Genomic DNA, 24,707 nt, shown 5'->3' with positions numbered 1-24,707 from the left:
TGTTGATCTCAGAGTGAACGTAACGCAGCCTTTCACTCGAGTATTGATGGTCGCACCTACTCCTTCTACCATTAAGTCAGTTACTGTCTATAGAAGGTAAACAGTTAATAGCCGATCCGTTATAGCTAACTCAGATCCGATCACATTAGAACTCGTGCCACTGAATGCTTCTCGTTCAGTTAAGAGGATAGCATAGAAGCAAACGTTGCCGTGTTGAATCGTTCAGTTAAGAGGATAGCATGAGATCGATGGTTCAGGAGCTAGGCTATGAGCACGTCTTTCCAGAAATTTCAATAAATCTTCTAACTGTGGTATCTCTGTAGTGGAGCACCTCATACACCAGTCACGATTAGTTACCGCTGGAAGCTTAGCCACCACGATTGGTACAGCCAATGCGTCCAACTGATTTATAGGGATGTTCATAACACGCAATGCACGCAGCGACTCATGAACTGTATCCACAATAGTCAATAACGATAGTGATGACTCATGGGTAACTGTGTTGAGGTTAAGAAAACGGGATACGTGTATTTTCGCTAGCTGCGTTTTGTTGTCATAGCGGTCCTTGAGAGCCTTCCAAACCTCCTGATAGCCACCTGAATATATTCCACCAATTAAAGGAACAGTAGCCACATTTACCGCCTGCCGAAGCATTCCCAACTTAAACGCTTCTGGATATGTCGAATTATGTACCAATGTTTCAAAGGCATCTTTGAACGCTAACCATTTACACATGTCTCCATCAAACAACGGTATAGCTAACGGGTCTAATTTGAGATCAACCAAATGCCCATCCAGAGATGTCGTGGGACAATTTTGCGTTCCGTCAGCGACATTAGACTCAACCCTTGACAATGCGATGAGACGATTAAGTCTGCTGCATGCCGCAGTATACAGCTCCTCTACTGATTCCAAAAGTGCATCATGTGGTCCCATCTCGGTAGACGTAGCTCCTCCAATCAAACGATTATGGTTCTCCATGAAGCGCTCAAAATGCGATTCAAGCGACTTAAGCTCTTGTTGGAGATAAAACACATCACGGCTTTCCATGGCCCCTTCCGAGACACGTGCATATATGCGCTTTATTGCTTTCACCGCCGATGATCGCCAATGCCAAAAATGTTAAATAATTAATTTTATCAGCGGGTAGAGCTCTCAATGCTTTATTGAGATGAGTACCATCAGCACTGAGTTACAACCAGAGAAGAAGGTTGTACATACATGTCCTCCGGCATTTATAGGAGTACAAAAAAAATTAAAATACCGTAACTTCGAAATATGAATAAACAAAGATAATATCAAACAGAAATGTATGATAAAAGAGAGATGAGAAATAGAAAACTTAGATAAAACAGTATTGGCAGATCAGACTTAACATTATTAGAAAATAAACTTAAAACCATCATAAATACTCCTAAACAACTGTGAAACGCAAACGACTACTCAGTCTGCAACAATGCTTGGCTAAGATTTTATTTGTGCACAACTTAGGTATGGACTGTGAAACCGGGCATAAGGAACACTAGAATTTTCGATTCTAATTTCAGATGGTTTATTGTATTGCAAACTTTCTTCCCTATTCTGAGAAAACCTCACAACTAATTTGCAAGGAAAATTTTTTGATGTTAGTCTTGCTCAAACCTCACAAGAAAAAAGCACAAAAAACACACCACTTGAGAGGAAAAGCACTTTGCTGTGAACTTGCTGTTTTACAAAAACAAACATGACATAATAAAGAAATGGACAACCAGAAATGTGAGTTATTTTGCAAATCTATTTAATTTAGTGCATGTATAGTAATTTCATTTATTTTCACGATTTCAAAATGTGAAAGAACAACGCAGGAGCAGCTGCAGCATTACAGCGTATTGTTTAAATATTAGTATCTTTTTATTCGCACATACATACGTATATAAAATACATATTTCCAACTAAAATCTTGAATCATGTTATTGAAACAGAAAATATGTATGTATGTATACATATGTCTTTCTATTCATACTTAGAAGGAAATAAAATGTCCAAAGACCGTAAACATATGTATATATAATATGTAACTATATTTATTGCAATAGACAAATACTTTTATTTGTAACAGATAACGCGTTTGAAATAAAAGTTCCTTCTTTCTATTTTAATAAAATAATTGCAAATTTCTTTAAAAGTGTTGAAATTAATAAAACAAATACTACCAATTTTTCATTGTGAGGTTTGCTTTCAGACATCACTAATTTCTGGAAATTCTAATTACTGAAAATCCTAATTTGTTAGCGTCGACTGTAACAGCAACAACACATTTCGTCGGCACTAAACCATAGTGCCATCACAATGTAGACTGTTTTTCAATCAACCCGAAGTTCACTCCAATTATTGTTTACGTTATCATTTTTGAATATATAGAAACAAGTAATAGCAATTAAGAACTCGTACATATGTAGATATGTAAGTTTATAATAGATAAGCGAATTTTTGTAAATTTGTTCAATAAAGTTCTTGAGATCAATTTTGTAATCCGCATAGGCCGATTGCATTCAGTGTGCAATGAACAGCATTTAACCTTTTCGTAAACTTCGCCTGAACGCCACTCCCCTTGTAAAAGTCACAAATTTGTGTTTTTCTTATAGTGAAATTCTCATTGTAAAAATTACCTTTATTCGAAAATTTCCTCTGATCGGAAATGTATTTCTTTTCACGCGAAATTTATTTATAAAATTGTTAGTTGGGAACAAATATCAATAACATTTTAGCAACCTTTATTCACTATTTAATTGGGTTTAAAAACTTTTTTGCATGAAGTAAGGTCCATTTATCAAAATACAGTTGACGTTTTTGGTCAGCAGTGATGTCGAAAATCCTGATAAAGTAAATACTTTTAAAAAGAAAATAACGAGAAAGTGGATGTATTTTGAATGAAGTTACATGAGCTTCCAATATCAAGGGGCCACCATCGATTTCAGAATGAAACCAGTAAGGAAGAGCTAAGCTGGGTGCAACCGAACATTTGATATTTTTGCAACTTGCAAGAATCAAAGCCAGGAGAATCCCGTAAGGTCCTGTCAACCAGAGGATCAGAATCCAAGCAATTTTATATACAGTTGAGATTCCCTAATTTTACCAAAATTACTGAGATATGTGATTTTACCTAAAAGTGGGCGGTGCCACGCCCAATGTCCACTTTTTACACCGGCTCTTCCATCTCGAGGTAAAATTTCAAGTCTTTGGCGTATTTAGTTATTAATTTATGGCGCTTTTAGTAGTTTGTAACAGTACCTTTATGTATATGGAGAGGGGCGGAGTTAAAACCCGATTTCATCTATTTTCACACTGTTGGTAATAGTTGTTAAAAGAATTGTCCTAACCGAATTTTGCTATTGTAGCTGTAGTGGTTTATAAAGTATGTACATTAAAATTTTCAGCCCATTTGTGGCCCTTGCTTATGCAATCCTCTGTGCCAAATTACAGTTTTATATCTTATTTTAGCTCTTAATTATGGCACTTTATAGGTTTTATTTTAATATATGCCCATAGCATGTGTACCAAGTTTTACCAGATATACATATTAATTTTTGTTCAAGTTACAGCTTGCAAGGACGGACGGACGGCCAGACCGACAGTCACCCGGATCTCAACTTTGCTTACCATCCTGATCATTTATATACTTACGTATATTGGGGTGTTTTTTTTGAACTATTAATTTTTTTCAGTCTCATCATGAAATTTGCTTGGAAATTCCCCGAAGTTTGTTTTAGGTAAAAAGACAAGGTTTCATTATTTTATTCAAAAATTGAAGTCTAATCTTCTTTTATTTTCAGCGTTCACTTGAAGCGACAGATATAGGGATTGTTGCTCCAATCTTTAAAAACGATGCACTGTTTTGAAAATTTTTGCATCGCAACAATTCAACGCGTCTAAAAAAGTTTTGGATCTCTTTGTTTGATTTAACCAGTTCCTGAAAATATATTCAAAATTTTAGTTAGAAAATATAATCTGAAGAAAAGATTTTTAACCTTTTCCACATTCTAAATTCAGCATCGATCTTCTACATCAGCGGACCATTGCTTTTCTAAAACACGAACAGTCTCCTGCATCTCAATAACGTCAAGATTTATGCATTTATTTGGCAAAATGTTTTCAATTTTGGAAAGCAGCTCTCGATGTTTTAAAAATCGTTCATTGATTTGGTCCAAAAAATTATCTAAAAACGGTATATAAATTGATCTGCGGTAATATTCTTCCGGTTCGCCTTCATAATTTTCGCGATTAGTTTGCCGTTTCACCAAACGCGGAATTTTGATTTCTAAAGTTGTGTATCTAATTCAGACCAGTTTTTTCTGGTTGTTTTTATTAAAAATATAGACATTTTAGTTAAGACACTCAAGTATTTTTTTGCAAATAGCATAATTTTTTTTTAATTTAAATTTATTTCACAACAGTTTGGAACAACATGGAACGAAAACTGAAAGTCATAATAAATGAGTTTTTATTTTTCCTGTTTTATGATTAACAATAAACTCTAAAAAAAATAATAGAAACCTTATTGGTGACTTTTCAGTTCAGTACTAATTTTTAAAAGAAGTCCATTTTCGACTCACAATTCCCCTTAAATCTAAAAAAAATCCAGTTCAGCAGCCACAGAGTTATAAGGCATCATCTCATTACTCATAACTCATTACTTTGAAGCAAATTAAAAAAAATGTCTCTGTCCAGTTTATATTTTTCTGGGTTTTTTAATTGGCCTACATTCCCACAACTTTTTAATACTATCCAGATACAATAGGTTCATATTTCATATTTTCAAAAAATTAAATTCTATCAGCAGAAAAGTGTCAAAATAGGCCGTTTGTGAACAAAAAAGTATCAAATCACAAAATTTAGAAAAAAAAGTATCAAAAAAGATACAATTGTATCAAAACGGCAACGCTGTTAGTGACTAATGTATTCATTTATTTTACATATTCATACATCGTCGGCAGAAAGATTGCTTTGAAAACAACAAATTACAATTTTTCAAATGACTATGTAGAATGAAATTCTACTATTTAAAAATTCAATTACTTTGGGGGGGGTTTTAACACCCCAAAACCCCCCCCTGCGTTCGCCCCTGCATATATATATATATATATATATGTATTATTATATATATATATATGTATTAGTTTATAAATTATTATTATATTATTATACCCTGAACAGGGTATATTAAGTTTGTCACGAAGTTTGTAACACCCAGAAGGAATCGTCGGAGACCCTATAAAGTATATATATAAATAATCAGTATGTCGAGCTGAGTCGATTTAGCCATGTCCGTCTGTCTGTCCGTCCGTCTGTCTGTCTGTATATATACGAACTAGTCCCTCAGTTTTTAAGATATCGTTTTGAAATTTTGCAAACGTCATTTTCTCTTCAAGAAGCTGCTCATTTGTCGGAACGGTCGATATCGGACCACTATAACATATAGCTGCCATACAAACTGAACGATCGGTATCAAGTTCTTGTATGGACAACTTTCACATTTGACAAGATATATTCACGAAATTTGGTATATACGATAATGACCCAAAACACACTTCAAGGTTAGCGAAAAGCTGGCTTTCGGATAAAAATATTGATGTTTTGAATTGGCCTCCGCAAAAACCTGATCTCAATCCAATTGAAAACTTATGGGCAATTGTGAAAAAACCGCGAAATAATGACGAATTGTTTTAAATGGTTCAACAAAGTTGGCAACAGCATATTAGTGCAAATATGCCAACAATTAATTCAAAATTTCCCGCGAAGGCTAGACAATGTTGTTAAAAATAAGGTGTATCCAACAAAATACTAAAAACTTTTATCAGTTTTTTCAATTTTATATAAATATTTTTCAGTTGTTACTGTCGTTTCTAATTATATGACCAAACTGAATTTGGTGTTCTTTGTGTTTACCTCATTTTCTTAAAAATATAATTAATGTTGATGTTTTTTTTTATGTAAAACTCAAATAAAATGTGTTACTTTGTTAATTCCGATTTATATTTTTAATGTGGCAATCTAAATTTTTAAAATAAATTAAGAAAACTATATGCAGCAAAGTCGTTTCTAATTATAAGACCACCACTGTACTCGTGGTCACGCAAACCTTACCACTATATTTTCTTCAATTTTTTTTCTGTCTTCTTCGTTCGTTCGGAATTTTTTCAATTTGGCTTTTTTTATGTAAACTAAATTATATTATCTAATTATAATTATAGTTTTTAATTTATAACGTGTAATGAGTAAAATACAAATTAGCTTTTTTGTGCTTATACAAAAGCAATAAAATAAAATATTAATTTCAATTATAGTGTAAATGAAATTAAATGACTAAAAAAAAATTAAGAAAGTGTAGTGGTAAGGTTTGCGTGGTGTATATAAGTAAATAGATAAAAGCTGTAATATAATATTAATAAAAGAATTTTGGTTAAAATCAATCATTTACAATTGTTATATGGAAATTCCTTTTGTACTTAGAATTGGTTATATTTATGTATTTCTTATAGCCACATTCCTGCAAAATTACTATCCTTATTTTACAGTAATTAACGTAAATTATTAAATAAATAACGTTATTAAAGTCTTAATTTCGTACAATTATCTTAAATAAGTATAATATTATATACATGCACACATCGATGATTGTATCGAATCCTAGTCATTGAATGGGCAATGTTTTACAAACGGCATGTCGATGCAGTAGCAACCTCTCGCGCTGTGTTTGAAAGATAATTAAAATGTTTAAATGTGTATTAAAAGTAAAAATTCATTCAATTCATACTCGTCAGGGGCATCATTGCCAATATTATATTCTTTCGTTTGTGTAACAACTCCAAAAGGATTTTTCGCACTAACCGGAATATGTTGAGACCCTTCTTTACAGCCATTTGGGCAGGAAACGCCAACAAATTTTTTATGTTTGAACATAGCACTGGCGAGGAAGCAAATACTTAAAAAATGCGAACAACGGGACCGTCCTAGGGAATGGAATTTAAAATTAAAACAGTTGAATATTTCACTATAGTATATGATGACTAAGCTAAAATAAAATTCGATTATTGTATTAAATTTTTATAGTTTTAAAAATACTCCAATTGAACAAAAGTTTCTGTACATTTTCAACGATATTTGTACACTTTGAAAAAGTGTGTTGTAATGTTATAATTAAACTTCAACTATCCTACGTAAAGATTAATTTTTATACTTCGCTGTTAGAGAATAAAACAAATTATTATTACCGAAAACCGCCTTTAGTTTTTTTAAAATATTTCCAATTGAGATTTATACACTGTTGAATGAACTTGAACCAATTATAGAAGCATTTTTTGCCACTGGGAGTGAGGTATCTACATATAAAACGTGCGTTCTGGACGCATTAACCGCGGTTTCAGGTGTCGAAAAACGTCGACCTTTTATTTTACTCTTTATTTACGACAATAATAAAAGTCATTCGGAGGCAAGTTAGCACTACCACTATGAACAAAAAATAGTAAAACTTTGTTCATAATTTTAAAATTCTTAATTTATTCTTCAAAATCTATGTCGTCCACATCAAAGTAGTCTCCATTGGCCGCAATACAATTCTGCCAATATTTTTTCCAATCCTCGACTTGATTTTGCTGAATAGCCAAAAGTCACACGGAGCTAAATCGGGTGAATACGGTGGAACAGTTGGCGAAAAACTAACGACGAATCAATGCAGTATGCGACGGTGCATTATCGTGGTGCAAAAATCAAGAGTTAACGGCTCATAATTCCGATCACTTCGTACGAATAGCTTCGCGTACACCACGCATAACACTCATATAGTATTGCCGATGGGAAGGAGTTCGGGGTGCATCACACCTCGATAATCGATGAAAACTGTTAACATATGTAGCCTTGATTCTTGACCTGTTTTACGTGGTTTTTTCGGCTTTGGCTCGCCTTTGCGAGATCAAAGACTCATCGCCAGTAATAATACGACTTTTCTTAGACCCAAATGATCATTCACAATAGTTTCCACTGATCCTTCCGATATTCCAACGATGCCAGTTGATCATCGATTCTCAAGCACCAATTCCTTTATTTAATTGACTTCTTGATCATCGGTTGATGTTGATGCCCGTCCTGGACGTGGTTCGTCGTCAACGCTTTCGTGACCCCCTTTGAATAATTAGTTCTAATCAAACCACTTGCTCGCGCACAAACAATTATCACCGAAGGCCTTTTCCAATATTCTGAACGTTTCGGCATCAGAAATTTGATTCCGCACCCAAAAAAATGGAACGTCTATGTTGAATAATTTCGCTCATCATAAATATCGCCAAATGCACTTTATTTTCTTCAGAAAGACAAACGTATACTAAACATTAATGATTATTTTGATGTAACATTTGGCACAGATGTTTAGTCGTTGTGTGAAAGCTAACATTGTCGGGGTCAAGATTTCTAGACAACTGGTAAACGAATGGTTGTATATCACTAAGAATTTACTGTTCTGCGTTGTTCTAGTGGTATGATTGTGACATGTTCAGACTTTCCAAAAAAGCAGGCAAATATTTTGAAACACCCATTCAGTCGACTGCTGTTTACTTTTGCGCAAATCCACGATTCATCAGCTGTTACGATGTCATAGACGTGTTTTGAAGCACCGCTATTGTATGTTGTTAACATTTCTATCGACCAATCGATACGAGTCTTGTTTTGAGCGGTTGAGTAATTATGTGGGATCCAACGTGAACAAATATTTTTACAGCCAAATGTTCATGCAATATTGAATGCTCCTACTAATGCATATAGTTGCCTAAATCTTACTATGGGTCACAAGACGATCTTGCAATATCAGTTTGCGCATACCATCAATAGCTTCAGGAACAACAATTGATTTTGGATGGCCTTGACGATATTGATCTTAGAGTAATCTTCGACTTCTATTGAATACTGGTCCGTGATTGATCTTCATCGCCAAAAATTTAATTAAGTCCATCAATGCGCTGCTGCTCAGTTAATCCACGTCGAATATTGTAAAAAATATGAATATTTGAAGTTACTCTAACCAACACAAATAGCCCTCGTATGTCAAAATGTTCTAAGCATGTATGTAATCCATCAAAGAAGTCAAACTTTACGATAAAGTTGTAAGTTCCCACATTGCAACAATAGGATTGCTGAATTCCGAAATATCAAAGGCAACCTAAGTATACTGTTTATACGAAATATTACAACTTTTGTCTTTTCGTTTCACTTTGTACTACACACACACATTAGAGAAATGTTTTAGGGATCATTCTGAAAAACTTTGATTAAGAGACCATGTCTAAAAATGGTTTCGAGATAGTGATTTTTATGGTGAAGTTTTTAGGGATTATAAACATTTGCTTGTCAGTTTTTGAGATATCCGAATGAAATTTAATACGTAGGTGCATTTTGATATTCTTCTCGGAATCGATCATATCGGACAAATATATAGTATTACATATGTATCTCCCATTTAACCGATTATTCATATTATGTACATATACATATATATGTAGTAATATGTAGTAAGTATATCGATCAATATGTGACATATCAAATCATAATTAAATGCTGGAATTGGCTTAGACTTTAGATCAAATCTGTAAACCCATATAACACAATTTTAAATTCCATCTGATTCGTTCATTTTAGGAAAAATAAATCAAACATATTACAATAAGAAAATCGAACTAAGATCCTATCCATTCAACTGTCAAAGTCGGATAGGTGTTTGACGCGGTGTACTTCTAATTACTTGATAGTTGTACATACCTACATATGTATGTATATGTCTGTCCATTATAATTGATTCCATCTCTCTTAATAGCGTACATAGCGGACATTGAGGGAGATTTCTAATACATACGATACGTACACATATGCTTATTGTATTGACAATTCCTAACTGTATCGTTAGTTCGATATTTTTGATATTATATCGTACATTCTTAGAATGTTTGAACATACGAACGCTATTTATGTTGTTTATAGTAACTTACAATATTCAACTCGGCAAAAAAAAAGGAATTACATCCCGAACATATTCGCGCGATTATTTTTTTCAACTTTCGTCTTGAATCATTTTAACAGTGCTGGGGGCTGCCTGCTATTTTAATTTAAATTAACACATAATTTTAATTTTGGGCGATCTATCGTAAGATTTAGATAACTATAGACATTTGTGGGACTAGCATTCATTCAGCATTGCATGGCATAAAAAATCTCTCTCGTTGGATCGCAAACAATTTGTCAATTGCCCAAAAAAGGCTCGTGTCGATTGATCTATAGAAATATTAAAAGAATACGATAACGGTGCTTCAAAAAAGGTTTATGACAACGTAGCAGGTGATGAATCGGGAATTTATTCGTGTGAGCCCCAAAGTAAACAGGAGTCGACTGTATTGGTGTTTCAAACTGGGCCGAGTGCCAAAAAAGCTGCGAAAGTGTATAGATCTTAATTGAGAATATTTTGAAAAACAATTTGGATAATTAAAATTTGTTTTTGTTCTCTAAACCCCAAATATAAAGGCAACCCACGTACATATAAATATTATTTTGAAGTATAATAATGAGAGTGGACGTTTGCAACGCCACTATCCATTCTAATTTGTTTAAGCTTCTGGTTTTCAGGCGTACTTTAATAAGATATTGTTATTAATAGTTTTCAAAAAAGCGACTAACTAGGACGTGGTATGAATGTAAAAAAACAGAACCAGAAACCTGTTTTTTAAGTTAACCAGGATGAATGAAAGGAAACGTCGGAGATGTCCGTCTGTCTGTATATTGGTGTGCAATTTTGTAACGGTATTTTTTCCGCAGGAAGTCTGAATCGATCGGAATCAAGTGTTCGAAAACTTATTCATTCGATAAATAGCTTTACGAAATTTGGTAAGGCAATAATGCAATTAAGCTCTTTTGCATATTTGAAGGGTATTATAGATTCGTTACACGTTTTTTCTTGTTATAATTCATTTATGTATGCATGTTAGGGTAAATAATAAAGCGAATTTTTTTAGCTTAATACTCTGAAAAATGATTTATAGACAAATTAATCGAAAAATTACAGAAACCATTTTTGTAAGCAGAAAATTTCCTATAAGACTTTACGATAGTTCATATACTACAGGTATGAACGAATCAAGCGACAATTTTTACGTCATAATTTTTGTCTCAAATATGATTTTAGTTCAAATTTTCTATATTTAATTTACAGATATTTGAAACTATGTGCTAATTGAGTATGATTTGTCGTAAATATTTTCTAACTCACTTATAGGATTTCCCTTGCAAAATGGTTGAAATCTGCCACCATTAATGCAATAGTTCAGATGACCTATATTCTCTTCCTGGCCCAAGAAACCTGCATTGGTGTGAATCACCTGTATAACACTTGCATCATCTATGGATAATCTGAAGATGTGATTTTTTTTACGTTCGATGAGTGGTCGTGCGGGATCAAGACCTGGAAAATATCTTTATGACATCAATGTACTAAATTAAAAATTAACTTACCGATAATACGATGCTGTTTTATCGATAAATGGTTGGAAATCATACCGCAAATGTGGGCACCAAGGGAATGCCCAATGCACGTGATTTTTTCACGAGCTGCCCCATGATGCGTGAGGAAAGAATAAACCTGAAAACAAAGTATGAGATGATATAGGAATGATAAAAAACGCAATTAATGCTTACTGCCTAAATTAACATGTTTTTAATTTTAATATGAATAAAAAAATACATATGTACATATGTGTATCTATATCCAGGATATTTTACATACATATGCTTGTGTTTATAAACCGATTTGACGGCCATAAAATAGAAATAGAAAAATATACTTTAAGTGTCAAATATCATCAAAGTATTTAGTTGTTGGCATTTATAAAATTTCAGTATGTAGTCTCAATTTCTGCAATGATAATGTACGATCTAAAACATATCCTAGAAACGAAGATTGCAGTCCACCAATGCTAATTATCTACCTATTATATTCTGTTAACTTTACATACCACCAGGTTTTCCAATAGGGATGATATCATTTCTAAGTGTCGTTCCGGCCATTTTTTATGTGTCATGATCTGTAATTTTTCATTGTATTTAGTATTGTTTGTCATAGAAAAATATACGCAAGAACAACGTTTACAAATTATTAAATTTTATTATCAAAATAATCGTATTCCATTTAAAACTTTTCGTGCGCTTTTGCCATTTTATGGTCGTAATAATTGTCCACCTGCGCTCGCTATTCGTCGAAATGTTGAAAATTTCGTGAGCTTATTTTCTTTACATAATGTTCAATTGCCAATAAGGGGGGGGGGGTAAGGTTTTACATTTTTTTTTTCATTTTTTTAATTTTTTTTCTAAACGACCAATATGTCGAGAATATTTTGTACAAATTTTGTTAACTATAGTCAAACTAACGGAGTTACAGGGTTTTAAACGACCGGCCGTGATACCTGACTGACATATAAAACTTCAAATCAATTTTCCAGAAAAAGTTATTTTTGAAGTTCGTGAACATTAGAACTCAAAATCTACTGAAGCGATCTTTTTGAAAATTTGAACATTACTTCTTCACATAAATCAACAGGTAATCAGATGGAGTTTTTTTTTTTAAATTTTTTTTTATTTTTTGTTAACAAATTAACCGCAATTTTTTTAGATAAAATCGCGATTTTTACTTCCAAGTAATACTTCACTTTTAAAACGCATATCAATTTTATTTTTAAGATGATCCGGTAACGAGTTATAATGTTCCACTTTCTGGATATTCACCGTCACAGGTTTATTTATAAATATTAATATTTTTCATTAGAATTTTTTTTAATATACTTCAAAAGTTGTACAATAATATGTCATTAAATTTAATAAAATTATATTACTAATGTCGCCGCAAAATAAACACAAATATATCCTTTTATTTTTGCCTTGAAAACCTTCGATTATTTCAAGAAATTGTGACATTGAATGGCTTCCAAAAAGTTGTGATTTAACACTTTCAGACTATTTCTTGTGCGATTATTTGAAGTCATTGGTCTTTAGCATATTTATGACACATGACTTGATTTATTGAAAAAAAGTACTCAAAAATTGGGTTCATGGGACTCGTTCCTGCAAAAGAAGTCGTGGAGGCCATTTGAATGATGTTATATTCAGAACTTAATTTATTGATTTTACTTCACATTAAATAAAAAATATTTGAATTTTCTCAACAGTTAGTGTGTGTTTTGTTTTAAGAAATCATATCACTCATATTGGAAAACCCTGCACTTATATAACAGAACAGTTAACAAATCAATGTTGAATCAGGACTATGAATTTTAATTAAATAATACATCATAAACATTCCTAAGATCCCATGTATATAGCCCAAAGTAAAATTTTTTTCATATGTGTGTAAAATGTACATAGGTATGTATCTTCAGCAGATAGTTTCGAGGTACTAAATTTTAAACAAAAACACTTTTCAAAAGTATAAATTTGAGTGGACGAAACTAACAGCCCTATTCTGAGAAAACCTCACCACTGATTTGTGAGGTTTGTTGTGCTTGCTCAAATCTCTCAAGAAAAAAGCAAAACCAAACAAGACAAAATAAAGAAATGGATAATCAAGAAAAGTGAGTAATTTTTCAAATCTATTAAATTTGGTGCATATATAATAATTTCATTTATTTTTAGAATTTCAAAATGTGAAAGAATAATTAAGGAGCAGCTGCAATATTATAGCATATTATTTAAATACCAATCACTTTTTATTCGCACATGTATAAATACATACTCATACATTTCCAAATAAAATCTTGCCCGAATTATTTAAACATAAATATGTATACATGACCGGAAAGTAATAGGACTGATTTTCGTCCGCCGCGACTGTACTTCGGAGCGTGCCCGCACCATCTCAAGAGGGCGTTCCTAGCTAAAGAAAGAGCGGCTGGTCAGCGGTGCATGCCGAAAATGCAGCGTTCGTTAGAGTAGAGGTACGCGATAAAATTCTGTGTGAAACTCTGCAAATCTGCGACAGAGAAGTTTGATATGATCAAAAAGGCTTAGCAAGAAATGTTGTGTTTCAGTGGCACCAGTGGCAAAATGAAAAGGATGCTCATTGTCTCTTTTGACATCAAAGACATCGTCCACCACGAATTTTTTCCTCCTGGGCAAACCGTCAAGGCCAAGTTTTACGTGGAAGTCCTTAAGAGACTCAAACGAAGGATCAATCGGGTCCAGCAAGACATCGAAGCCGATTGGAAGTTGCAACACGACAACGCCCCGGCTCACACCGCCTTTCTTGTGAACCTACCTAATCAAGGCCGGCATCCAAAGCTTCCGCAGACGCCCTACAGCCCAGGTGTGGCCCCCCGGTCTTGTTTTTGTTTCCTTGCCTGAAAAGGCCGATGAAAGGCAAGTATTTTTAGACGACAGAGGGGATCCAAGCAGCATGTATGTGTCTCGGCTCTCAAGGCTATTCCGTAGAACGACTTCCTTGACGCCTTCAATTTTTTAAAGAATTGTAACGATTGTAACGACCTTCCTGTCTTTTTATTCATACTTAGTAGCAAAAAAATGTACAAAGACCGTAAGTAACATATTTATGGCAATAGATAATTACTTATTTTTAGAATAGATAGCATTTGAGCTTTTGAAATCACCCCAGCATAAGAGAAATCTCACAATAGTGTTACAAACATTATCAGAAAATCAGGCAAGAAATACTTATTTATCCGATTTTAAAAATAAAATAATAAATTAAGCAAACTGGCAGTGTACATATTCGGCACAACTGAAGAAGTCAGCGAAAAACTATACGAAGAGACGATTTATTGATCAAAAAGATTATCCAAATTGATCCCACAGTATGTTCCAATCAAACAAAGAAACACTTTTGATTACCATTGAAATCACGAACAATTTGAAGACAAGCTGTTGAGGTCGGGTTCTGTCGGCGTCCGGGTAGAAAGCCTTTTATTTCAGCAAAAAATAGAAAGTACATACCATACATTGTGATCTTATTTGAAAAAAGTGTTGAATTATTAAATTATATTTAAGGATCTTGCTTTTATTTCACTTTTGTATCTTTCTAGATGATGCCAACTTCTAATTAATTAACTTCTAAGTAATAAAGTAGTTGTACAATTTTTTCTTTCAGACATAGAAGGACATTTTGTTAGGCTTCTTTTTCATAAATTTACTGTCACTTGCCGTATTTCAAGAAAAACATTTACCAAATGTGTGATATCGTTATTTGCCTCAGCTGCTTTCTTATCTGCTAGAGAAGTTACATATGAGGACTTCAACCTGCTGACTAATATTTTAATACTGACCTGCGCAGTACATTGGGCCGTCAAGCGGGTGTTAATCAAAGCATGTAAGTAGCATGGATAGCGTGTTAATGGCCGCCAATCTACAGTGATAACATTAAAGTCACGAGATAAATATGCTGGAAATTACAGGCAAAAAATTATATTAAGAATAATAATTTATTTGAGTTTCTATATTTAACAACAATATATGAACTCACCATCTTTTAGAAACTGCAAATGCACATCAACTGCGGTACCATTGAAACCGTGTACAATAAATGCTGTTTCCCGATGTGGATTAAAATCTCCTTTGAATAAAGTTAAGGGATTATGTATATTCAGAGCAATCCCATGACGAGATGATTTCCTGTGAAAATTAATAACAATATCATATTTCTCTCCAGTTACAAAGCAACTCAACTTTGGGATCAGTCAACCAATACATTGGTAAATTTTGCATTGCCAAAGTGCCCTAACCAATAATTGGAGCAGACCTGCCATAACAATACGAGCTCATCGTGGAGCTCAAACGAGGACGCATCTGACGCCCCTACACCGGTTCCCAAAGCTCCGGTTCACATGCTTAACCTAACAAACTAATCACATCCACCACAGTTAAACAACAAAGTCAACCAAATTCTCGAGGACTTTGTCGAATTATTGGGCAACCCATCAAAACACACTTCAATCAAACATGCAGTCAAGGACTACATTCCGAGCGTGGGACCACCATGCGTACAACATGTACATGTCCGCCAACGAGCGGCTGAAACCATACAGTGATTGCTATTCCCAAACGGTTTCACACCGCTATCCAATATAACTTCTACAAGAATACTTAACAATGTTTTCAGACAAACAAATCTTCTCCACGATGAACCTATGAGGTGCATTCCACCACATCCTGGTAACAGACAAGTCTACCCCCAAATTGACTTGACTAGTACCAATAATTAAATTCGACATTACGGGCACTCTCACAAAGCATCATTTCAATGGCATTAGTGTGAACCCCAACACATCTTGAATGGATTATGAAATGTTCGGTTATACATGAACTTAGATCTTCCTTACTTTTTATACTCTCGCAACAATGTTGCTAACGAGAGTATTATAGTTTTGTTCACATAACGGTTGTTTGTAAGTCCTAAAACTAAAAGAGTCAGATATAGGGTTATATGTACTAAAGTGATCAGGCTGACGAGTAGAGTTGAAATCCGGATGTCTGTCTGTCCGTCCTTCCGTCTGTCCGTCCGTCCGTCCGTCCGTCCGTCCGTGCAAGCTGTAACTTGAGTAAAAATTGAGATATCATGATGAAACTTGGTACACGTATTTCTTGGCTCCATAAGAAGGTTAAGTTCGATGATGGGCAAAATCGGCCCACTGTCACGCCCACAAAATGGCGTAAGCTGAAAACCTATAAAGTGTCATAACTAAGCCATAAATAAAGATATTAAAGTGAAATTTGGCACAAAGGATCGCATTAGGGAGGGGCATATTTGGACGCAATTGTTTTGGAAAAGTGGGAGTGGATCCGCCCCCTACTAAGTTTTTTGTACATATCTCGGAAACTACAGGCATTTCCATATACAGTTCAAAAATGGAAGAAATCGGATAATAACCACGCCCACCTCCCATACAAAGGTTATGTTGAAAATCACTAAAAGTGCGTTAACCGACTAACAAAAAACGTCAGAAACACTAAATTGTACGGAAGAAATTGCAGAAGGAAGCCGCATCCAGGCTTTTTTTAAAAATTGAAAATGGGCGTGGCGCCGCCCACTTATGGACCAAGAACCATATCTCAGGAGCTACTAGACCGATTTCAATGAAATTCGGTATATAATATTTTCTTAACACCCTGATGACATGTACGAAATATGGGTGAAATCGGTTCACAACCACGCCTTCTTCCAATATAACGCTATTTTGAATTCCATCTGATGCCTTCTCTGTATAATACGTGAGTATAAACATTAGGAACCAATGATGATAGCGGAATAAAACTTTACAAAAATACGGTATTTGAAAAATATGTAAATGACGTATAATGAAATCTCGATTATCACTTTACCATGCGAGAGTATAAAATGTTCGGTGACACCCGAACTTAGCCCTTCCTTACTTGTTTTATTTTAATTTTTAAATTGAATTAATTTAATTATAATTAATTAATTAAATTTTCAAATTTGTTTATTAATGAATATATAGTTTGCCCCCTTTAAATAAATAACCACCGAATATATCCTCAAAGCATTTAAAAAACAAGAAAAAACGTTAACTTCGGTTGCACCGAAGCTAAATACCCTTCACAGGTGCAATTCTGTTAGTACCCACTAGCAAAAGGTAATAGGTAGTGTATGAGTTGGTAAGAGCCAAAGTGAGGGTCTTACTGCTGAATTCATTGCTGAATTTTAACACAGCGATGTCCTAGGAATTTCAGAACAGATCAACTCACATACCCAGGGATACAAATCGATCAGCTGTACGCATTACCAAGCTATATATCTGAAGACATGAATTAGTCAGTTGTAAGCATTACCGGCTCACATTCCTGGGTATACGAATCTATCAGTTGTGCGAATTACCGGCTCACATACCTAAATATATGAATCGATCAGCTGTACGCATTACCAAGCTATATATCTGAAGACATGAATTAGTCAGTTGTAAGCATTACCGGCTCACATACCTGGGTATACGAATCTATCAGTTCTGCGAATTACCGGCTCACATACCTAAATATATGAATCGATCAGTTGTGCGCATTTCCTACTAAAACGAATCCAAAATAAATATCTTATAGTTTTATATTTTTTAATTCAATTAGAAATAATAAAGAAATCCATTTCAGTACAAATTACTATAATTAAGATTTTACATTTAAAAATAATGTCAATGTTACTTAAATTAATTGTTTTCATACTTTAATTTATTATATTTGTTTATCTTTTTGCTTTTTCAAAGAGCCCGCTTTGTGATATCGGTTTTTACCCATCTTGAAAGCTCTTTTGAGCTCCCGCTCATAATCGCCTTTAGTGAAACCTTCCACTTGCATTGCTTCTAAAAAAAATAAACAAAGTGTATCAAAACAAAGACTTATTAATTACGGAAAAGTGAAATTTAACATATATGGCATTATTTAGGCACTCAAACTTCTTGAATGCCACCTTGTCTTGCAGTCCATCATAATTTAACTGCACCATGACGCTATCGCTGAGAATTTTTTTCATTCCGTTTGTAACTCCAATTGATCCAATAATGTTTTTTATAATAGACACCTGAAACACCGATTTAGTTGCTGATAATGAATATATACATATACATACATACATATATGTTGGTAAGACTTTAGACTTACGTATATATCTTTATTATTGGAAACATCATCTTCAATTTCCGTGAGTTGCATTACGTCGCAAACTGGGAACTTGCTTCATCAGCAAATTGTTCTGTGCCTGGCTGCTTATTAAGGCTGCAATAGATTTTGCCTGCTCTAAAATAAAAATGTTTATGTAGAAAATTATGTGCAGTCACTAACAAATTTAAGTATAAATTTGTTTTCTTATGATATTCACTCCGTTTTTCATTCTTAATTTAAAACTATTTTTATATATGTTAAAATAGTTCTACAACAACAACAAATTCAAACTTTTTACAAAATATAGAAAAATTCACAAATTTGTTTAACAAAATTTTTTAAAAATTTACGAAAATAGTTTAGCATGAATGTCGTAAGGAAAACACTTTATACTTAATCAATACTAATGGTAATATTGATTCTAACCATCCAATTTTGTTATAAGTTCGTCTATTTTTTGCTTGATTTTATTTAGTTCATTTTGAGTATTTTCCGGAACTACAAATATACAAAAAACAATAGTGAATTAAATTACTTGTTTGGGCTGAGATTAACTTTTTTGGTTTCCGGGGTTGGAGTTTTTGGCTCGAAAAAGTGAAAAAATTTCGGTCAAAAAGTTCTACACCAAAAAGTTAATTAAATTTGTTGAAAATTTATTTAATATTAACATACCTGGACAAATGTTTTCATCGCTTAATGTAGCATTGCATCTGAATACCGGAGTTGAAGTAAATAAGTTTTGTGACATCTTTGTGTATCGACTTTTACTTAAATTGAATGCAGTATAGGAATGAATAAATATTCGTTGGCATTAATTGGAAAGTAAAAAAGTTTGTAGTTAACCTGATTTATATTAAACGTTTCTTCGTTTGCAGTGGGAGTTTTGTTCGCAGTAAAAATTCCTAAATCTGTTAGCGAATTCAAAGGTTTTTCGAAATATGCTTTACAATTTGTAAACCTTCTGCCTATAATGAAAACCTCATTTTCTTCATTCGAAAATCGAAAAATTTGGAAAGGACTATCATTAGCAAAACAAATATTGTCAGGTGGTTTGGCTTTTAGAGTGATACAATTAGAAACAAAAGATGTAATGTCACCAAATCTATTAATTTTTGAACCACTAAATTTATTTTTCCTAAAAAGTTCAGAGTTTTGATCTTTGTTTTTTATTTGCTCTAAAATGTTCGTTGGCTTTTTGACGTATTTTTTAATCTTTTGCATGTAGTTTTCAAAATTATACGATGTAAACGAGTCTAAAAATCCTATTTCCTCAACACATTCTGTCAAATGCAAATATTCTAAACTATCTTGAACAACTTTGATATTTGATACATACTTTTTTTCAGTTAGAAGAATCCTATATGCGGCATGAAGCAAGAGGAAATGATCATACACGTTTTCGTCAATATAATCTTTTAAGTCAAAAATGCCTGTGTAGAGTATAAACTGTCGGAACTCTACACCTTTCCACCGTTTAATTTCTTCAAAGCCTCTTGGCTTTCGAGCAAATTCTTTAGGAACGAAGTCTTTTAAAGATACAAGTCTTATGGACAAGTTCTCTTTGTTTTCATTGTTCAATTTTTTAAAACTGATTTTACCATTCAAAATGCAAAGTAACATCTTTTTCCCCACACCCAAATCAATCAAGTGCAGTGCATCTAGTGGGAACTGTGTCACTATTTTTGTACCCATTTCCTCTAAAACAGACCTTGCATCCGTTGAAATTTTGTAATAATTTTCACTTGTTCGTAATGAAAAACCTTCGTCAGTGCGTGGCAATGCCTTTGATGTGCTGTAAACTGTTCTGTTGTTTATGCGTTCTCCTTGCTGGCAACATCTAGTACAACCTTCTAATGCATTATGTCCCATAGTCTGACAGAAAAATGCCTTTGCGGGTGAATCACATATGAACGCTCTGATTTTGATTTGAAATACCTTTCCACTTATGTTTATACCATTTTTAAGTAAATTACATATTTCAGACGCAAATTCCTGTAAATAACTATTCACGTTTGTGAAAACTTATTTTTTATACCCTGAACAGGGTATATTATGTTTGCCACGAAGTTTGTAACATCCAGAAGGAAGCGTCGGAGACCCGATGAAGTATATATATAAATGATCAGTATGTTGAGCTGAGTTGATTTAGCCATGTCCGTCTGTGTGTCCGTCTATCTGTCTGTATATATACAAACTAGTCCCTCGGTTTTTAAGATATCGGTTTGAAATTTTGCAAACGCCATTTTCTCTTAAAGAAGCTGCTCATTTGTCGGAACGGCCGATATCGGACTACTATAACATATAGCTGCCATACAAACTGAACGATCGGAATCAAATTCTTGTATGGAAAACTTTCACATTTGACAATGTATCTTCACAAAAGTTGGCACAGATTATGTTCTAAGATAAAGCTTAGTATCCAGCTCTCAAGAAATGTAAAAATTTCATATGAAAAAACGCTTAAGAAATGGTCAAGAAAATTTCTTGCGGTAAATTTTGTTGTGCTGGTATAAGAAATGTGGTTGATGATTGGTAGGTTTTATACAACATTTCAAAATGGAATATACTTCATAATAATGATTTCAACTAATTTAGGATGAATTTGACGATTACTTCGAATTTCCTTCAAGAAACAATTGTTGATTTGATGTTTCTTCGCAAAACCAGGTTTGCCATATTCACATTTTACTGAAAAAAAGTATCAAAAATTAGTACTAGGTTTCTTGAGAGCTGCGTACTAGCACAAGTAAATTTATTGCAGGAAAGTTTCTTGACCGTTTCTTAAGCGTTTTTTTATATGAAGTTTTTACGTTTCTTGAGGGCTGCGTACTAAGCTTAATAATGTATGTAATATACGAAGAAATTGTTCAGATCGGCTAACTATACCATATCGCTGCCATACAAACCGAACGATCGGAATCAAGTGCTTGTATGGAAAACTTTCACATATGACGTGGTATCTTCACGAAATTTGACATGGATTACTGCTTAAAGTAATTATATAATCTCTGAAAAAATTGTTGAGATCAGATTATTATAGCAGATATGTAGCTTCCATACAAACTGAACACATAGTTACTAAAAGAAATGCACCTGTAAAGGGTATATTAGGTTCGGTGCAGCCGAAGTTAACGTTGTTCTTGTTTTTAATTAATGTTTTTTATTTCGACATAAATTTTTACAAAAAATTATTTAAATTTCCTTATCTTAAATAGTTCAAATTTTCATATGTTTTGTTCTATTATTACATTAATTGGAAAAGTTATTAAGAACACTCCCTCTATTAAGTGATTATTAACATTTCCAGATGCTGTTTTCGCGATATATTTTATAACTTTTATTGGTTCATTTGCTTCTTTAATTTTTGTACAATTAGCGCGTCATTAACATATCAAGCAAACATGTATTATTTTCATTTATCGTCCCAATTTATTGTTTACTCCTTTTTTTGCAAAATTTGACTGAATACAATTTATTTTGACATTCTATTATTTCATTTTGATTTGTAATTTTTCATCGTTTTGAGATACAGTTATTGCTTTATCGTAATTATCGTATTTTTTTTTTGACATTCAATTAAATCACTTTTAACTAAAGCTAGAAAGACCAAAGACCAAATTACAGGAACCCCGCTCACTCCCCATATAGCGGTATTCTTAAAAACTACTAAAAGCCCGATAAATCAATAACTAATTACGTCAGAGTCATTAAATTTTATACTGAGATGGTATCAGAGAGCTTTATGAGAGCCAGCATGAAAATTGGACGACGGGCGCGGCACCGCCCACTTTTTGGTAAAATTCCATATCTCGAGATTTGACCAACCGATTTCCACAAAATTTGGTATGTGGTTCGCATTTCTATGTCACGTTCTGAAAATGAGCGAAGTCAGACAATAACCACGCCTACTGTCCATACAGCACAATTTTAAATTCCACATAATTCGTTCAGTTTCCAGTTCACAAATTAAGAAGCAATTAATATAACGGGGTAAAACTTTGCACGAATAATGCCTTTAGTGGGCGCCACTTTGCGACCAAAAATTGTTTAAGTCCAATAAAAACTATTCTTGCCCCTTGGTACTAAATATTTGGACCCCAGTACCTATAATTGACTTTTGATCGAAAATTTCGGTCAATGTGTAATATACATATATCACTGAAATTAAGAGATAATCCTTAATTAATCTTATAATGGTATGGGTTGAATCAGACCAATACTTCCTTAACCCCCATATAGTACCTAATATAAAGATTTTCGAACTTCGGGGTGCCTTTGTACCGCATATACCGGCCAACATGTGAGTTATCCCAATGAAAATAAGAGGGTGTGTGTTTGATTTGTATACATCATCAAACATTGGCCTCAAAACAGAATTTGTCATTCCTTACCACTTCCGAGGGGAAATGAAAAGTCTTATATCGAGGGAGAATTTATACATTCCGATTTTATTTTGATATTTTCATTGCTTATAGTATACTGTTTTAGAAAAATATCTTAAATAACTAAATATATATGTATGTATGTATGTATTGCACACTACATGGGGTTGTTTTTAATTATACAATTTAATACATGTGTGTGTGTGTCTTTAATGTTATCTGATCTGTAACTTAATGACTTGTCTTTGCCCATGCATTTTTTTATTATTCGATGCGCATTGCAAGTAAATGCATGAGTATGCTTATGTACATATGTATGTATGTATGTATGTATGTATGTATATTAATATATAAATAGATATTTATATTTAGTAGAATTTCGGTTTTGCTGATAAGTAAGCATGTTCAGAGTGTATCCTTGTGCTATAAAATAATATCAGTATTTTCGAACATCCGGCTGGCTTTACTTTATAGGGCAATTCAGAATCTTGTGCATCTGAGTTTGCAAAATTATGCAATTGCAAATATTTACCATCAACAATGAGTGTCTTTTTTGTGGTTTCTGTGCAACCCTTGTAAAGTCCGTTAATTCACAGCCGATCGGTGAAGAAAAACATTGCTTGTAAACAAAATTTTTGAAGGAAATATGGACATTGAAAGTAAGAAATATTTTTATGCAGCACATAGCACAAATTTCACTTTTACTTCTGGAGCTTCCTGCAATAAATCCAGTAGACTCTAGATTTCTTTTTCGCTCCACTTCGTGTTTCAGCCTTATTTTATTTATTCAAACCGATTTGCTCCATTTCTTCTCTTTGTTTATAATGTTTTTATTTTTGACAGCTGATAATAATTTTCAATCCAGTGTTGCAAATATGCTCCCTAACTTGCAATTGCAAAAATGCAAGACCACTTGCACCAGATTCTGAATTGACCTTATATGATTGGTTTTAGATCTTAAAGTATTTCCCTGGTTTTGATTAATGCAAGTTGCAAAAGTATAAAATGTTCGGTTGGCCCCGAACTTATTCCTCCCTTACTTGTTATATTTGCATTCTTTAATATTTTAAATACTAAATTCAAATGTTTTTGCGTTCATCTAAACTTTTTGAAAATCTTTTAACATTATCAACAAAAACGTGATAGATAGGCTGATTTCGAAAACGTACTTCTTCAAAGTATCGATACGATACGAGTATGACTGCAGTATTTATACATCATCGGTATGCAATGTCGTTAACGCATTGCAAAATGATGCGTTGTATAATTTGACGTTATAGAATAGTTTCACTGCAAAGCTTATTCTCGCGGTAAACTGTTTTGTATTTGTGGGCGTATAAAAATAAAAAATGATCAAACTAAGATCACATAGTTTCATTATAAACAATTTCTCCAGTTTCTTCGAAAATCACAAATACCATTCAAATATTCATGAAAATAAATGATATTCTAGTCATTATAAGTACATTTTTTGCCAAAGTTCCGTATTTATAGTAATACAAAATTTATTATAAATTAATAATAAGCTTATCTATCTGATGGCACCATCGTTGCATACGTAAGTGGCAAAAAGTATCAACTTTATTTGTGATGCGCGATTTTCCCTGTCACTGCGCATCGGCTAAGAAGCTTATACGTATCAAAACAGGA

The 24,707-nt window shown here is 33.3% G+C and overlaps 2 protein-coding genes across 6 annotated transcripts in view; both read right to left on the bottom strand.

The window, feature by feature from the left end:
• The window catches only part of LOC120772629 (myc box-dependent-interacting protein 1), a 193,215-nt gene that overhangs the window by 85,436 nt on the left and 83,072 nt on the right, over positions 1-24,707 (bottom strand). The window lies entirely within an intron of this gene.
• The window catches only part of LOC120772962 (lipase member H-A-like), an 88,021-nt gene continuing 69,706 nt past the window's right edge, over positions 6,393-24,707 (bottom strand). The window contains exons 2-7 of the mRNA XM_040101866.1: positions 15,533-15,681; positions 15,336-15,451; positions 11,524-11,650; positions 11,282-11,473; positions 6,794-6,989; positions 6,393-6,727 (exon numbers count right to left, since the gene is read on the bottom strand). Of these exons, the coding sequence (XP_039957800.1) occupies positions 6,667-6,727; positions 6,794-6,989; positions 11,282-11,473; positions 11,524-11,650; positions 15,336-15,451; positions 15,533-15,681 (841 nt within the window). The 3' untranslated portion in view covers positions 6,393-6,666. The remainder of the gene's footprint in view (positions 6,728-6,793; positions 6,990-11,281; positions 11,474-11,523; positions 11,651-15,335; positions 15,452-15,532; positions 15,682-24,707) is intronic.

The sequence above is a fragment of the Bactrocera tryoni genome, chromosome 3, assembly GCF_016617805.1.
Source record: "Bactrocera tryoni isolate S06 chromosome 3, CSIRO_BtryS06_freeze2, whole genome shotgun sequence".
Taxonomy (NCBI): Eukaryota; Metazoa; Arthropoda; class Insecta; order Diptera; family Tephritidae; genus Bactrocera; species Bactrocera tryoni.
The sequence above is the reverse complement of the archived record's forward strand: the minus strand, read 5'-3'. Positions and strand labels throughout refer to the sequence as shown.